We start from the raw sequence: 16,260 nt of genomic DNA, 5'->3' as shown, positions 1-16,260 counted from the left end.
CCCCGGTTGTGGTGTGTGTGAATTGGTAGATCGTGTTCAATGTAGCCGCTTCTCAACTGCCACCGCTGGGGAAATGCGTTTTACGCATGGTCTGTCGGATTCTAGTCTTTCGTTTATGGCTGCATTTATTGTGTTGTTGTGCTTCTGTCAGAGTAATAATATCATTATCGTTCTGTTCTCTGCTTATGACTCTGCGGCAGTGGAGTTTTCGTATTTGCCAGGCTGCTTCGGTGATTAGGATTCTGTCTCCGACTCTCTGCCCAATGTGTCGTTCAACTTATAATCAAAGCCCACCAACCTCATGGAATTGATCTGCGGGATTGCAACGTATGTTATTATTTACACGATGCATAGTTTTTTTTTCTTAATTGGAATGATTAACCGTTTTATTTGGAGTGGCGTCGGGCTGAGGGAAACTGGATCTAGAATGGAGGGCCTTGGGTCCTAGCACTCTGGTTTCCCTCGTGTCCGCCGCACACCTGAGTCTCTCTTTGACCTCGCGTGCGCCATAAGTACCTGCTTATGGCTCGATCTTAATTCAAATGCTGATCATTCGTGTATGTTCAGGTTGTATTTCTTATCATCTCTTGGTTTTTTCTAGCGTATTTACTACCCTTGTGTATCGGCACGTTGTATTTTTTTCTTTTGTTCGCGTCCTGCTGGATGCTTCGGCCTCTGTGCCTTCGCGCTTACTGTTGCACTTCGGCCTCTGTGCCATCTTCGCACCTACCGTTGCGCATTTAGTATACTACAGTTCCTTGCGCCTGTTGCACACATCGGCCTGTCCCATTGGCATCAGCCGTATTCCTTTTTTTTTATATCCCGGTCTTATTTTCTGTCTTTCGTCCTTTCTGACTTTTTGTTTTTCGTGTAATAGTTCGACCGTTCATTTCCGAATGTAAGTATTCGGTCTTACTAAGGGTGAAGGTGTTGTGACCTTCGGTTACCTTGTTCGCTTAAAATTTCAGAGGCTTCGACTTTTTGTCGGGGTCGTTACTCCATTGCTCCGAGTCGCCCGTTGTGCACAAGTGTCTTTCTACTATAGACGCTTAAGTACAATTGCCAACCCCCCCCTTTTAGGCATTAAGGTACGCTGTGGCCACGACTCACGATATCTGCGGCTGACTGCGGCGTCAATCGTATTGCCTGTCTTGCAATTATGTAATATGCTTGGGCGTCAATCAGAGCGCAGCGAGTTACGCTTATAAATTTTTCCCCGCAGGTCACCAGCCTCTATTAACTTGTACGCAGTTCACGTACTACGGAACTGAGCGTCCCCACGCGAGTACTCCTACTTCCTCCAATCCACTCTGTAGCGGCTCTTGGAAGCGTAGACTGAATGGCCGTGCCTGTGGTCCTGGTGGAAAGACCGGGCCAGAGCGAGATCTGAGTTTGGTTGTACTTAGGTTTATTGGGTGACCCGGTTGATTCTACGTTAGAAATAGACGTGTGGTCCCTGTAGCTTCCAGTTGAATGACTGACTTGTCATGGTGGGTTGAGTGGCGGGTATTGCCGCTTCAGGCGGCGCTTGTCAGTTATTATGTAATCCAGTGCAACCGCCGCACGAGTCGTGCTAATTACACAGCACGGAGCGCACAATTAATCCGGAACCAAAACAACGGTAAATTGAAGGGTTTGCAATTTAGCGTCGCTCATAACGCATGCCAAGCAAGGCATACTAGTAGATTGATAGAGAGCGGACTCTGAGTTCGAATTGTGCCACTGTGAACGCCATTGCTGACATACTATACTCTGGTCAGCGCCCTCGTTCATGAATTGGCTACATACAGACTATGCGCCAGGCAGGTGACCAACCTCTCTTCAACGGCTGCGCCACCGCAAGTACCACACTAAACTCAGGATCCGGAGCGTGTCTAGTGTTCGTCATTGGTTTGATGACGTGAGCTGCGGGGCCATGCGCGCTTCTTCGCAGTAATGTGATTCCTCCACCGGCTGTGTGACCCATGCGATAGCCGCCGCAGCTAGTACCGCATCGGCGCTTGAGAGAAGGATATAAAGACGGGAGAACGGGTTGAGTGATGATGGCCCAGTGAAAACCTAACCAACGGCATCATGTTCCTGACCTTCACCTTCATCACAACCCTTCTTGCCTTAACCCTCCCGGCTACGGCCCGTCCCACCACTGATCTCACCCTAAGATCAAGGAGCCAAGTGTCTCCGTATGACTTTCCTTCGGTGGCCAAACGTCTAGTCAAGCCTGGCCTCCATCGCAGGGACGATAACAGCACCCTTGTATGGGCTGGTGCAATTCTCGACGATGTAAGCATCCTGACCGAGTACCCATCTGTTGCACAGCTGAGATTCTACCGTTCGACCGTGCGCTCTTCCGCACTTGTAGGCTAGCTACGACTATGTTACCTCAACTTTTGTGGTTCCAACGGTTAGATCGACCGACTCGAGCGGCCCTGAGTATATTGCTCTAGGAGTTGCCTTTTACTGCGACAATATCGTCTTGACCGCCCTCGGTATTTCGGTTGCTCCCAACGGGACTGTTGACATTATTGGTACGTACCCAATGAAGCTAGCGCGCCTGCAAGTATGTTGACCACGAATGGGTCGTCGTTGCCCTACACAGCGGGTGATGCCGGGGATGAACCCACCCTCCTAAACATAACATTCAGCGTCGGTGACATAGCCAGGACATCTATAAAAGCGTTGCACAACCACACATTCGCCGCAACTGTTGAGAACTTGACCACGAAACACAAGTCCGGGGGACTGGTCACTGCCGTCAAGTATCCTCTGTGTAACAGTCGCTATGCCGTATGGGCTATCGGGGCGGTCGATAGGAACAACACTCAGACCTCTTATGTGGACTTTGGTACCGTCACTTTCTTCAATGCCTCAGCTCGTCAACATTCTGGGAAATGGGTTGGTCCAGAGGGAGCGACTGTCAACGAAATCACTACACCTGATGGAACGAATCTTACCTCCACTACCATTTCCTCTTCCAATGTGACTGTATCGTATATCGGAAACTGATCTGCCATATCCGTTCGATATAAATAAAACTGTATTTTTGACATGGACTCCTCGTTTTCTTCATCTTTCATAGTGAGTGCTAGTCTTTTCATGTATGCGCTATAAGACTTGTATTCTAATGATGAGTTGAGTGGACATTACTACTAGGCGTGTCGGATTCCATACATACTTTCTTTATAAACGGATCTACAAAGCTTGGCACTGCTCTCGGGGAAATGTGCAATAAATGGTTATTTCGTCAACATAATTGATAACTCTTACACGAGCTGGTGCCAGAGCAAATAATAAAATAAAATAAAATAAAGACCTCTGAGGGCCGAATTGTCATCCCTGTGAATAGGGCTCAAGACTCGAGGGCCGAAATAGTCTTCCTGCTAAAGGGCTGGTCAACCTGCCTATGAATAGAACGGCTTCCGACGGTCCTCACTCGGTCTATGCCGGGGCCTCGGTCCCGACAAGTCACCCTCGTGACTTTATTTGGGATTCGACGGCCGGACGTGTTGCCTCAAATCACAGCTAGCAGTTGACTTACGTGCTATCTAAACCGACGTGAGAGCTAAGTGTTAGAATGTCCAGTGACGCCGAAAAGTGCGTGTATGCGCATCTCGCGACGGTAGCTAATTACTGAACTGCCCAAACGGCCCAGCGAGAATGCTTCAGGTTCTCTGTCCAACCTCGGTATGTCGTCCCTTTGACACATTCTTAGTTGCTCATTGTTAATCCATTAGCTGCGGAGGACACCATTAAAATAATGCTTGCTACTGATAATCACATTGGCTATCTGGAACGCGATCCAGTTCGCGGTCAGGATGCTATAAACACATTCGAGGAAATATTGAAATTAGCGGCGGAATACGAGGTACGTTTAGTCCATTAATTTTGCCTCCATATCATTGGAGTATTTTCGAATCAAGGTAGATTTAATTCTCCTTGGAGGGGATTTGTTTCACGAGAACAAACCATCCCGCGAGAGTTTGTACCGAACATGTGCTTTATTGAGAAAGTACACTATGGGGGATAGACCTGTGCAGATAGAGGTCTTGAGCGACCCTTTTGAGGGTAAAGGCCCAGGATTTGAGTAAGAATCATCCTAACTTGCCGACTAACCGATATACACCTCGCCATTACCTAGTTTCCCTGCTATCAATTATGAGGATCCGAATTACAACGTTTCTACTCCAATATTCTCTATACACGGAAATCATGATGACCCACAGGGTTCCGTCTCTGGTACCGATGGTGCACTTTGTGCATTGGATGTTCTGTCCATCACTGGCCTCCTAAATTACTTCGGGAAGTCCGATTTGCCCTCGGACGATTACGCTCCGAACACAAGGGCACATGGCCATGATGCTGGTGCTAGCTCGTCATCCGAAGGTCTTCAAATCAAACCTGTCCTTCTCCGGAAGGGCCGCACTCATCTAGGTCTCTACGGGGTTGGGAACGTCAAAGATTCCCGGATGCACTACGAGTTGATGAACAATCGAGTCAAGATGTGGAAGCCCAAGACTGGGAACTGGTGTAACTTTCTAATTGTCCACCAGAACCGGTACAGACCCCAGACTTCCCATCTTGATTCACATGTCAAACGCTAATTCTTTCATAATGTTGTAGCGTCAAGCATTCGATGGGAAACTACGTCCCAGAGACATTATTCGATGATTCGATTAATCTTGTCATTTGGGGTCATGAGCATGATTGCAGGATGAGCCCGGTCCCGGTTTCGGGAAAATCATATCATATCACCCAACCAGGCAGCTCCGTAGCCACAAGCTTAACTGAGGGCGAAGCGATCCACAAGTACGTCCATCGGTTATATGATGTCTTCCACCACTTCTCAAGTTGCTAGCGTTTAGGCATGTTGCGATCATTCGTGTGCATGGAACAGATTACGATCTGACGCCGATCCCGCTGAGGACTGTGCGGCCCTTCATCTGTGAGGATCTTGATTTAGGAGATGAACTGGAAGACAAGGGGTTAGATGTGAATGATCAGATGGAAATAATGAAAATCATCCGGAGTAGAGTACGTCTGTCTCCCAGGCTTCTGTTCTGGTCGTGATACCTCACATTAATTTCTTCGCCTTTAGGTGGAAGAATTGATCGTCAAAGTGAAGGACCAATGGGTGAGCGAATGCAAGGATATTTCCCCGATGATTAGAAGCAACAAACTACCCGAAAATGCTACCACTGATACGCTTGAGGGTAACCTCATCGGAATTGTCAATGTTAAAGCCCGTTCTTAAATCGCCTATCTTAGGTCGACACGACAGATATCCCTAATATGGGCAATCCGAACAGATTTGGGCAGGAGTTTCATGGTCGAGTGGCGAACAAAGACCCGATTGTATATCATCAAACGAAAAAACGAGCCCAACGTTAGTTCACAGCTAGATAAGTTGAGTGGGGCTCTGATAATCTCTTCGTTCTGCAGGGAAAATTAAGGCAGATCAACCCAAACTGTCGATTGATGAGGATCCTGAAATTGCTACTTTGTCTCTATCGGAGAAGTTATCACGGATCCGGGTTGGTACTCTTGTCCATGAGTATCTTTCTGCACAGGAGCTGCAGCTACTCGGAGAGAATGGTATGAGTGACGCAGTTCAGATGTTTGTGGACAAGGATGATTCCCACAGCATTCAGACGTCAGTTCTGCACCTTCAATTTTCACACATGAATCGTAGCTTAATTGACTTGTTGTAGCTATGTCTCTAAGGCACTTGACAAGATGATATCAAGCGTAGACGCTGGGGATGCTTTGGATGAAAACGAAGTTGCCAATACGGTATGAATGCCAGTCGATAGCGTACTTATCCCCTCATTCCTGACAAATTGTTTTAGCTTACCAGACTGAAAGAACAGCATGAAGCCGAATATGAAGCAGAGCAAGAAGCAAGACGAGTTAACAGGGTAAGCCTATTGCCGGTATTGATGATCAGACAACTGAACTTGGAATGTTAGGGTAAAGGCAAATCAAAAGCTTCAGCGCCCGCTCCAGACCGTGATTCTATGGACGAGGACGATGATTTCGGGGATGCGATGTCCATGGACGAAGTCGAGGATGCGCCGCCTAAATCAAGGGCAAAAGCCTCCTCAGCTACTGCAAAGAAATCCGCAGCCAGCTCGACTAGAAAAGCCCCAGCTAAAAAGGCAGCGGCTCAACCCAGAGGGAAAGCGAAGAAGAAACTGGTTCGTCTTTGATGCCCATGCAATCATGTGCATCCGCTTATATGATCCACTAGTTTGACGATAGTGACGAAGTTGAGGAAGATCAACTGGATGAGATAGAAGAGGAACATTGAAGAATCGCCACCACCACCACAGCCAAAAAAGAAAAGTCGAGCCGACGTTTTAACTTCGTAAGCAGAATGGTGGACATTTTTTTTGAGGTGAAATAGTAAGCTAAAGCCGCAGTCCAAAAGAAAACCTCCGGCCAAATCAGCCCCAGCTAAAAGGGGCTCAGCAAAGACCACACTATCGTCCGGGAATCGAACTACCTCCAGAGCTGCTGCATCAAAAGCGCGGAATAAAATGCAGACGGTACGGGATCAATTTTCTGATTACCTTTAAGGGAGTCTTCTGAGTTGCTATGCGCAACATTTATTAGATCGACCTCAGTGATTGATTGTCGACATTTTTCTCTGCTGTTGTATGACGTCATTACATACGGCGATTGCCGTTCTCGATGTTAGCTTGAATCTCCCGATCTCCAATCGTTGTCGAGAAATGCCTGTGTCACCAGAAGTAATAGAGGAGACTTTAAAGAGGTCACTGAATATAATTCATCTCGTATGCATCGCTTCCCACATGCGGCGCGCGTTGGGAATCTTATTGGTTTGGGTGTAGAGCATCACAGACACATCGTCGGGTTGTGGTCAGAACTACGAGGTCCTGATCGTTAGTGATGATTTTGAAGGCAAGAAGACGTTGGAACGCCACAAATTGGGCAAGTTTAGCATCATGTAATGGTATATGCCATCTTACAATGCTTTCCCTTCAGTGAATGAGATCCTGAAGGATGTTGTAGCCCAGTTGCACGCGTTCTCTCAGGTATTTTCATACCCCCGCAGGAGGATTTGGTAACTCCGCTTACTTACCCAACACGATTAGAAATCATTAACCCTAAAACAATACGAAGCCCAGAGAGCCAAAGGTTTAATTGCTTGAGTGGACTATATAAGAACGCTCATTTGCAGAATTCGGAGATGGCCTATAGTGCGCGAGTTATCGGTTTGCAATGATATATACATACGTGACGATCATAGAAAGTGAAACACTATTTTAAGCGACGCTGAAGTTGTTTTGATAGTCGATGGCAAAGTATGCACGCGATAGCGGCGCTTACCCCTCCAATTCTGTATTTCTGGGGTTTCAGTGGTGAACGAGAAGGGAAGAGCATCATAGAAAGCTCACCTAAACATTAAACCTATCGAGTCAAATGGTTGTTTTTCTGAGTCGCGTTGTAGTAAGGCGATAGTGGTGGAGTTTGAAGGGAATGATGTTGTGTCATTCGAAGATACACTCGAGGGCGAATCGGATAGCGCGAATACCACTGCAGATAATCCTGTGACTAGAAACTGGGGGACGACGATGAAGATGTTATGGATGCCCTGTCCAAGGATCTGCTTGTAAATACTATCTCTTTATTTTCACTGCTCGGACTTACGAGAATCACACCGGCTTTATCGCTCACTCCACTCTTCCCTACTGTGTCTGGATCTTCCAAAAATCCAGCATCCTCATCAAAACCTTCATCTTCCGCCGCCCTTGTTTCGAACTGGAACGTGTTTACTGGAGTGCTATCCTCATCCGTAAGATTCGTGTGACTGACACGGGCAGATAAGTTTGCGAAGTCGGGCGTCGCGTCCGGCGCCGGATAATCGGATATTTGGCGCATTTCAGGACGACTTCGTTCTTGCAGGGGTATAGCATGTTCAGAATAATCACCGACAGGATCTGTAGATGATGCTAGAGTGTATGAAGACCTGGGTCCACCTGATGAATGTATAGCTTCCCCGAGCTGTCGCAGGCATATGTGCATATGTTAGCTAAGTGTGCATCATGCATCGAACAGACATGCTCACGAGGGCAAATGGGGCCCAAAGCGAAACGGACCACGAGAAGCCAGTCGCAGCAATAATAATACTCGCAGCCGTCACAGTGCTTGTAAACCTATGGGCTTGGGAATATTAGCTACCGAACCGGTCCATTTGGAAACCACAGACCAGGTGGCTGCCATAGAAATGGCAAAGACGGCTTGGGATATAGTCCATAGGGTACAGATATGGATCTTCCACCATGGTTCCTTAGTTCTAACTGCCGATCGTGCACCGAGTCCTGCAGTTGCCTCCCAAGGACCGGCATCATCCTCTATGCCGCTAGTTCCAGTGACCAAGAAAGGTAGAAAAATGAAACCTGCCATCGCAAGAATGGACGAGTATAGGAGCGCAGTGTTGCCCATCAATGTCCCTGCCTCATATCCATTTCTCGGAGATTCTTCACGGAGCCAGTAAAAGCGTGGCGATGGGGACATAGACGATGGAAGATTCCTGTAATAAATGTCGGAGATCCAAAGTGTGGTGTAGAATAGAACAGGGAACCACCCAATCCAAGATCTGAACGAGAGTCGATGAGTAATGGGAATGTCCATTGTGAAATCAAGACCCACAAGAACTGTATTATGCACTGCGTCGGATGGCGAAGAATGAATGAGCCTGTCGATGCAGATAAAAACTGAACATACAATCTGAAGAACAACGCGGGGCAATGTTAAAATATTGCTCCATATCTCTTTCACAGTCGCTAGAGATCCCCCTGAAGGCTTCCGAGTATCTCTAAACAGGGGGCCGGCCAACTTATTAGCGTAGCCTAGCGGAAGACAGCACGCTGGCCGCCTACGTTGGTGATTCCATAAGGACGCGCTCGTGAACGGTCCAAATTGTCAAGCCATGAGTTGTGAGGAGAAGGATCCCTGAGAGCGCCGAAAGCACTTCTAGCTGAGTGTTTCCCAGAAAGGGGAACAATCTGGGTAGGGACACGTTCCCGCTACATGAAAACAATTAAGTTTGCGCTGTGAAACGTCAGCCATGTCCACATACATGAAAAATCCAGCAATGCTGCCAGCACCGGACATACGACCAGCCCAGGCATTTCCTAGCTCTTGCTCCTCAGTGGGAAGGGTATCCACCAAAAGCGCTCGGTCCGCTGCCATTACAGCATTGATACTGAAGTCAATCAAATAAATTGACAGGACGGCCAAGGCAATGGTAAGGCGTCGGTGCTATGCAGAAAGGCATGAAAATTCCGTCACTGATGACACTGAAACCGATGCACACCGTCATGTCGCTCAAGCCAAAAATCAAAGTAAAATCATTGGTATAACCGAGCAACAGCAAGGAAGCAAAACATATAGAACACCCTAGTAGAATGAAGGGTCTTCTTCGTCCAAACCGGGAGGTAGATCTATCGGACAAAGCTCCTGTAAGAGTGAATTACGTCTTAACGACGTGAAATATGGGAGAAAAAAAATAGTATTACCGATAACGGGTTGCATGATTAGCCCTGACAAAGGCCCCGCTACGAACACCATAGAAATCCATGACTTTTTAACGCGGCAACGGTATTAATGCGCCATTCATCATCCAAGCCAAGAACGCATACTTTCGAGAGACCGAGCGACAATAAATAAGGCGATGCTACACATATGTTACTCCATTGCCCAACTCAAACCCTGGAATGGCTCACCATACCCCATCTCGACACTCCAGACGATCTGCATGCCGAGCATTGTCACAGTAAGTAGTGGCATCTTGGCCCATACCGGACCTTTGACATTGGGAACACCAGACCACCTTCTTCTATCATTGTGGCCTGCCTCCGTATCTCCAATGATGCCTATTCCGCCCCCGGCCATGGACAGCGTGAACTGTCTGACAAGACCCAGGTAAAGTAGCCAGAGCAAGTTTTTAGCAGCGCGGAGCAGTCACGTGCTTCACAATCGCGGATTGCACAACATATACAAATTGGCTTGCACTCTCGAACCCTGTTGTATCCTACAGTATGTCAATAGATGCACGCGCGCCTCGCGTGAAGAACAGGGCGCCTGCAGCGATCCAAATCACTGCAGAGCAGCTCTTGCGTGAAGTAAGTTTTATTCTCTTTGTTCTCCCTCCTATGCTGAAGCTTGTCTTTTAGGCCCAAGAGCGGCAGGAGGTTGCATTTCGTGCTCCCAAGCAGAGAGTCGAGGATTTTGAGGAATTAGATGAGTACCGTGGGCGGAAACGGAAGGAGTTCGAGGAACGTATTCGGAGAACAAGAGGAAATGTATCTGACCGAGCTATTGCAATGCATTCCCCCGATTGACCTATGTTCTCCTAGATCAAAGAGTGGACTGCTTATGCGTCTTGGGAGGCTAACCAAGGCCAATACGACCGATCTAGGTCAGTGTATGAACGAGCATTAGATGTCGATCCCAGAAATGTCCGGCTATGGCTGAGTTATACGGAAATGGTACGTAAATTGAGGCTGAAGAATAAAAGTTTTTTCTGATCCCGCCGCTGATGCATGTAGGAATTAAAATCCCGTAATGTTCAACACGCCCGTAATCATTTCGACCGTGCCGTCACTCTTCTTCCGAGAATTGATCAATTATGGTATAAGTATGTGTACCTGGAAGAATTGCTCCAGAACGTTCCGGGGGCACGCCAGGTGTTCGAAAGATGGATGAAGTGGGAGCCAGATGATAAGGCATGGCAAGCATATATCAAACTGGAGGAGCGCTATGGTGAACTCGACCGCTCGAGTGCCATTTATGAAAGATGGGTTTCGGTCAGGCCTGATCCCCGGGTATGGGTAAAATGGGCGAAATTCGAGGAAGAGCGGGGGAACCTTGGTGAGTGGCGAGTTATTGTTGTTGAATCTTCGAGACGACAAAATGTGCTAGAAAAGTGTCGTGAAGTCTTCCAGACTGCTCTAGAGTATTTCGGAGACGACGAGCAGCAAGTGGAGACAGCCCAAGCAGTATTTGCTGCCTTTGCGAAGATGGAAACGCGACTTAAAGAGTATGAGCGTGCGCGTGTCATCTATAAGGTTGGTCTTTGCATTCCCATCATCGTCTGATCAATGCTCAGATCCTTTTTAGTTTGCTCTGTCCCGCCTGCCCCGTTCGAAATCCGCCTCCCTTTACGCCGCATACACAAAGTTTGAGAAGCAGCATGGCGACCGTACTGGTGTTGAAGCCACAGTTCTCGGAAAGAGACGAATACAGTATGAGGAAGAGATATTGCAAGACCCGCATAATTACGACGTCTGGTTTGATTATGTCAAATTAGAAGAAGATGCTTTCCGTTCCGAGAGCAGTCCGGAAGGCGAGGCTGCTGCCATGAACAGAGTACGGGAGGTCTACGAGAGAGCCGTGGCCCAAGTGCCTCCCGCATCCGAAAAACGGTATTGGAGAAGATATATATTTCTATGGCTTAATTACGCCTTATTTGAGGAAATTGAAACTAAAGTGAGTAATCTTAGCAGAATGTGTCATTTGGATCTATACCAATGGCAAACGCTCAGGACACAGCTCGTGCACGCCAAATCTACAAGACCGCAGTCCAGCTTGTGCCCCATAAGCAATTTACTTTCGCTAAGCTATGGACTATGTTTGCAAGATTTGAAATTCGGCAAATGGATTTGCAGACAGCGCGAAAAATCCTAGGGACAGCTATTGGCATGTCTCCGAAAGAAGCCTTGTTTAAAGGCTACATACAACTAGAGCTTGAGGTGAATAACCCAAATCCTCCACCCCTTAGCGCGTTCTGAAAATCAATATTTTTAGCTACGAGAATTCGACCGTGTCCGCACGCTTTATGAGAAATATTTGGAAGTAAGAATTGCCTCTAATGCTCTTATCAGATTAATTTTTGATATTCCCCTACAGTACGATCCAACAAATTGTTCGGCCTGGATTAAGTTTGCGGAGCTTGAATCCACTTTGGGTGATCTCTCCCGAACACGGGCTATATTCGAACTTGCAGCTTCTCAACCAGCACTCGACATGCCGGAACTCTTATGGAAAGCTTACATTGATCTTGAAGTTGAGGAAGGCGAACGCCAGCGAGCTCGAGCGTTATACGAGAGGCTATTGGAGCGGAGTGGACATGTTAAAGTTTGGATTGCATATGCCCTTTTCGAAGGGGCACGATTAGGCGGAGGTGACGATGAGGATGAAGATGGAGGAGGGGATGACGAGGAGAAAGATAATGGTGACCCAGAGAAGGCCCGTGCTGTCTTCGAAAGAGGCTACAAGGACTTAAAAGGAAAGGAATGGACAGATGTGCGTCACATTCTTGTTCCGGCCGCTTCGGGTTCGTTGATCATTTCTTGCTCATGTTCGCAGCGCGTTGCTCTGCTCGAAGCATGGAAATCATATGAGCAAGAACACGGTACTCCACAGGAAGTTGCACATGTTCAATCGCTTATGCCACAAGCTACGAAGCGGCGCAGAAAGATTAATGATGCAGGAGACATGGAAGAATGTGAGTGCAACAATATCCCTTTCTTCACTGCTTCGGCACTCCGGATATAGTTACTGACGCACTACTGTCACAACAGATTGGGACATGGTCTTTGCAGATGATGAGAAGAAAGCCAACCCAGCTGGATTCAAGTTCTTGCAGATGGCGCACGCCTGGAAACAAACCCAGGCAGCTGGTGGGACGGCCGCTAGTGGCATTACTGGTCTTCCATCTTTCCCTGGATTTGTCAAGTCGACGGAGGCATCCCCCACCCTTCGAAATGGAGATTCTGATGGCCGATCAGAGGAAGAGCCAAATGGGAGTGACGAGGACGAGGACGAGGCGAGTGATCATCAGTAAAACCGATATTACCGTTTCCACTTGCAGCGGTTCATTCGCAGTTGCGTCGCCACTTTGGGATCAGCGTTTCTGTCTATGCGTAATTTTATCTTGATTCTACACATAATTTAGGACCAGAATGAAAGCCGCACTAGTGTCAGGGGAGCACACCCCGGCTACTAGGCCAAGTAGCACTGCAACATCTGATCGCATATGTATTATTTACAACAGGGGAATGAAACGTTGAGGTTTGTAGCACCATACCAAGCCAAGCTAGGGGCATACGTATATACGGTCTGACGAGAATTCAATAAAGAGGACGGGTGCAACTACCAACGACATCAGGCTCAAGCGGAATCCCAATCGTCCGAGTCCTGGTTTGCCGCTTCCGCAGCGGCCACCTGAGCAGCCTTCTCCACCGGAACTGTAAAACATCCCGTCAGTTGATGGCCCTGCCTCCCTCGCAAACGTTTGGAGAGAGATGCTTACCGAAATAAGGGTGATCCATTGCTTCCCTTGCAGTGAGACGTTCTTGGTGATCATATCGAAGGAGTTTATCCAACAAGTCAAAAGCTTCGCTTGAGATGTATCGTTGATTCTCAGGTACGATGAATCGCGACCAAGGTTTGCGTTGACATCTTTGCGATGCGAAAGCATAACATGAGTGTGAAGTAGAATACGAAAAGTGAGAAATGGTGACCTGGGGAGTTGAGCCTCTAGTTCTATGTCGTATTTCTCAAGGTAGGCGTCTAGATCGTCTGTCCCTAAGACCCTAGAAATCCTCGAGAGTAGGTCGTAATTATCATGTCCATGGAAGAATGGCTCTTTGCGGAAAACCTGTCAAACACAGAACCGTACTTGTTGCCACAACCGAAGAGGCGGGGAGAAAGGCCTGACGAGTTGACTATGGAGACGTACCATGGCCGCAAATATGCATCCTAGACTCCACATGTCGAGACTGTAGTCATACATTCTGAAATCGACGAGAAGTTCAGGCCCTTTGTACCATGGTAAGGCGACGCGGAGGCTATACTCCGCCCCAGGGTGGTAAAACTCTGCTAGACCCCAATCTATGAGGCGGAGCTAGAGACAAGGAGTAGTAAGCAAGGAAAAATAGTGAAGAACAGCCCCGAGATACCTCTCGTTTCTCATGGTCAATCATGATGTTGTGCGGTTTTACATCTCGGTGCATTATCCCTTTAGAATGGCAAAAATCCAGGGCCTACAAATGGCATTTGATCCAGAACGGGTCAACTCCTCAAGCTCATGCCCCTCATTGTGATATGGCCATGTACCTTCAACAATTCAAATACATAATACCTCACATCAAAATCTGTAAACTTTGGATAGAGGACTTTAAAGTCCGTATTCTGGGCATATTCCATGATTAAGCTCGGGGTCTTTGAATTGAATTCCCAAACGGTGTCGAGGAGTTGGGTGACATTGGGCCCTCCTGACAAGTTTTGCAGAATTTTGATCTCACGTTGAATCTTCTTTTGCTTGATTGGTTTGAGGACTTTGATTATGCATGGCTTATCCGTTACTACATGTATACCTTCGAAAACCTGAAGATAAGGGGGTTCCGTTAGATGTGGGTATGCACCCGTCGAAGGGAGGTAGAGTGGGCCAAGAGGATTCTTGAGAGATGATTTAGTCACCTCGGAATGCTTCCCCCTTCCGACTTTGCGAATGACTTCGTATTGACCCTGTTCTCCCCATTTGACTTGGAGCGAATCTTGCATGCGTCAACAGGAGGATCGGACAATCACTGGGATAAACCTGAGGTTTGCGCTTACCATAGTCGTGCCATGAAGGGCCAAATCTTTCGTTTACGTCTGCGTACACGCGGGATACGCTCGGCTTGGGCATTGAAACCGATGGGCGCTGTTGTTCTAGGCACCTATTATGTGCACGTTAATTGTCTGGGGAGAGGGGAAAAGAAGAGCAAGAGGCAGAGTGCTGGGGTGGAGTGGGTATCCAGGATGCAAGAGAACGACAGGAATGGACTCCAAGAGGAGCACATTGAATGACCTGAAGAGAGCGAGGTCACGCCTTTCCGCCGTAATTTGCTTGTTGCCGACCTCTTAAGGCAAGGGTGCAAAAAAAATCGGCGCATCTAATTTGATTGGATATATCGGGAGCAACTCCGATTGGGATAAATGGGCGCTTATCATCGTGCCCCAACAGCACCGCTACACGAAGACTTTTAATCGGGGATCACTGAAGGTAACCGGTGAGAATAGCTGTGACAAGTCGTAGTTGGGCAATGGTTGCAACTGAGGTAAGGACATGACATGAGACGAAACACAAGACACAGGGGAGAGTCCAGCGGCACAGGAGAATGGGGTAGAGATGGGGGGTGCGCGTGGGATTCAATACACAGTTTCTCACTGTTTGAGACTAACCCAACTCATCTGTTGAACCAGTGGTGTCCACCCAGTGTGCCCCTCCACCGTTGCGCCGTCGCCTTGCCACTCAAACTAAGGCACCATTGCTACCTGTGTTTTTTTTGTCATACACATAGCCCTTCCCTCTCCTGCCTCTTCGTTTTATTCTATAAATACCGGATGTTGGACCCTGCGGTACATCATCGGCAACGTACCGTAGTTTTAATACACACAGCGTGAATGACAGGTATTGACGATATGTTGACCGACATTGAATGAAATGGTAAATGTCCGGTGGTTAAAGCAACGACATTATCAGCGATGACTTGGGCTGCATGGGTTTGGGGTGGATTTCACAAAATGCAGAATGAAAAAGCAGGCAGCGCCAGGATAGCAGAGGCCAGGTGTACCGATCCAATTTTGGACCGGAATTACATGCGTAGCTCATCGCAAAGGCAAGCAGGCACATTCGAGAAAACGCAGAAACACACAAGGAAGAGCAGATGCAACACTTCGACAGGCATGTGAAGTTAAGCCGGCAGGTGAAGCAAGGCGCTTGCGGACAAGCGCTTACCTATAATTGGTCTTGATATTGTATGTCGAGAAACCCCGCCTGATCGCGCGCGATGCTAAGACATTGGGCACGTCAGATATCTCAGCAGCATCAGTTCCGCGGACAGAGCTCCACTTGGCAAGATGGGGGGAAGCCTCGGATGGCAGCTCAAGAGAGCGTGAAGCGCGAAACAAGGGTGGAGGCACCTTCAATGCTAGTGAGGATCCCACAGGACGCGCCAGTTGTGGTGGTCATATCTTAATTTGCTACCATTTTGGTATGGTTACAAGGCACAAGCGTCCATTCATTACTTGCTCCTTTTTTCAAGAAATTTTCTGCAACTTTGTCACCTCAAGACTCGGGGCAGGAAGGATGTAGAGGCCAATGTTGTGATCGCCAAGTGGGGAAAGAAGTGCTCCCGATTAGGATGTCGCGGACTGAGCACGGTTCCCGAATACGTGCCACTGCAAGGC

At 47.9% G+C, this 16,260-nt stretch overlaps 6 protein-coding genes across 6 annotated transcripts; 4 read left to right on the top strand and 2 right to left on the bottom strand.

The window, feature by feature from the left end:
• Positions 1-2,281: 2,281 nt before the first annotated feature.
• EI90DRAFT_3033069 (uncharacterized protein) lies at positions 2,282-3,103 on the top strand. Its single transcript, XM_039058437.1, has 2 exons — positions 2,282-2,881; positions 2,952-3,103. The coding sequence occupies exons 1-2, from the start codon at positions 2,560-2,562 to the stop codon at positions 2,978-2,980; spliced, it is 351 nt and encodes a 116-aa protein (XP_038922155.1). The 5' UTR covers positions 2,282-2,559; the 3' UTR covers positions 2,981-3,103.
• A 468-nt stretch (positions 3,104-3,571) lies between these two features.
• On the top strand, positions 3,572-6,304 carry EI90DRAFT_3011865 (Metallo-dependent phosphatase-like protein; the record flags this gene model as incomplete). The annotated part of the gene is made up of 14 exons (XM_039056521.1): positions 3,572-3,591; positions 3,650-3,681; positions 3,732-3,862; positions 3,918-4,081; positions 4,136-4,552; positions 4,618-4,803; positions 4,860-5,028; positions 5,093-5,230; positions 5,263-5,380; positions 5,437-5,647; positions 5,706-5,787; positions 5,844-5,912; positions 5,964-6,191; positions 6,245-6,304. 14 exons carry the CDS (start codon positions 3,572-3,574, stop codon positions 6,302-6,304), a joined length of 2,025 nt encoding a protein of 674 aa, XP_038922154.1.
• A 166-nt stretch (positions 6,305-6,470) lies between these two features.
• Positions 6,471-7,317, top strand: EI90DRAFT_1704143 (bola protein). The gene is made up of 6 exons (XM_039052041.1): positions 6,471-6,542; positions 6,610-6,791; positions 6,849-6,948; positions 7,003-7,052; positions 7,113-7,217; positions 7,272-7,317. The coding sequence occupies exons 2-5, from the start codon at positions 6,654-6,656 to the stop codon at positions 7,167-7,169; spliced, it is 345 nt and encodes a 114-aa protein (XP_038922153.1). The 5' UTR covers positions 6,471-6,542; positions 6,610-6,653; the 3' UTR covers positions 7,170-7,217; positions 7,272-7,317.
• EI90DRAFT_2965491 (uncharacterized protein) lies at positions 7,253-9,985 on the bottom strand. Its single transcript, XM_039055531.1, has 13 exons — positions 9,747-9,985; positions 9,663-9,697; positions 9,540-9,603; positions 9,338-9,480; positions 9,101-9,282; positions 8,901-9,047; positions 8,746-8,836; positions 8,671-8,687; positions 8,228-8,617; positions 8,087-8,174; positions 7,669-8,022; positions 7,416-7,612; positions 7,253-7,357 (listed from the first exon to the last, which is right to left on the bottom strand). The coding sequence occupies exons 1-13, from the start codon at positions 9,913-9,915 to the stop codon at positions 7,279-7,281; spliced, it is 1,956 nt and encodes a 651-aa protein (XP_038922152.1). The 5' UTR covers positions 9,916-9,985; the 3' UTR covers positions 7,253-7,278.
• A 15-nt stretch (positions 9,986-10,000) lies between these two features.
• Positions 10,001-13,172, top strand: EI90DRAFT_3033059 (TPR-like protein). Its single transcript, XM_039058436.1, has 11 exons — positions 10,001-10,145; positions 10,197-10,325; positions 10,380-10,511; positions 10,572-10,893; positions 10,945-11,090; positions 11,143-11,511; positions 11,568-11,774; positions 11,830-11,877; positions 11,932-12,327; positions 12,391-12,529; positions 12,606-13,172. The coding sequence occupies exons 1-11, from the start codon at positions 10,062-10,064 to the stop codon at positions 12,866-12,868; spliced, it is 2,235 nt and encodes a 744-aa protein (XP_038922151.1). The 5' UTR covers positions 10,001-10,061; the 3' UTR covers positions 12,869-13,172.
• On the bottom strand, positions 12,867-15,052 carry EI90DRAFT_3221456 (alpha subunit of casein kinase II). Its single transcript, XM_039066472.1, has 7 exons — positions 14,644-15,052; positions 14,143-14,582; positions 13,986-14,069; positions 13,766-13,930; positions 13,548-13,684; positions 13,337-13,485; positions 12,867-13,271 (listed from the first exon to the last, which is right to left on the bottom strand). The coding sequence occupies exons 1-7, from the start codon at positions 14,714-14,716 to the stop codon at positions 13,195-13,197; spliced, it is 1,125 nt and encodes a 374-aa protein (XP_038922150.1). The 5' UTR covers positions 14,717-15,052; the 3' UTR covers positions 12,867-13,194.
• Positions 15,053-16,260: the final 1,208 nt, after the last annotated feature.

Source organism: Cantharellus anzutake (genome assembly GCF_015039405.1).
Source record: "Cantharellus anzutake strain C23 chromosome Unknown EI90scaffold_4, whole genome shotgun sequence".
NCBI classification, from domain to species: domain Eukaryota; kingdom Fungi; phylum Basidiomycota; class Agaricomycetes; order Cantharellales; family Hydnaceae; genus Cantharellus; species Cantharellus anzutake.
Note: the sequence above shows the minus strand (reverse complement) of the source record. Positions and strands in the feature narration are given on the sequence as shown.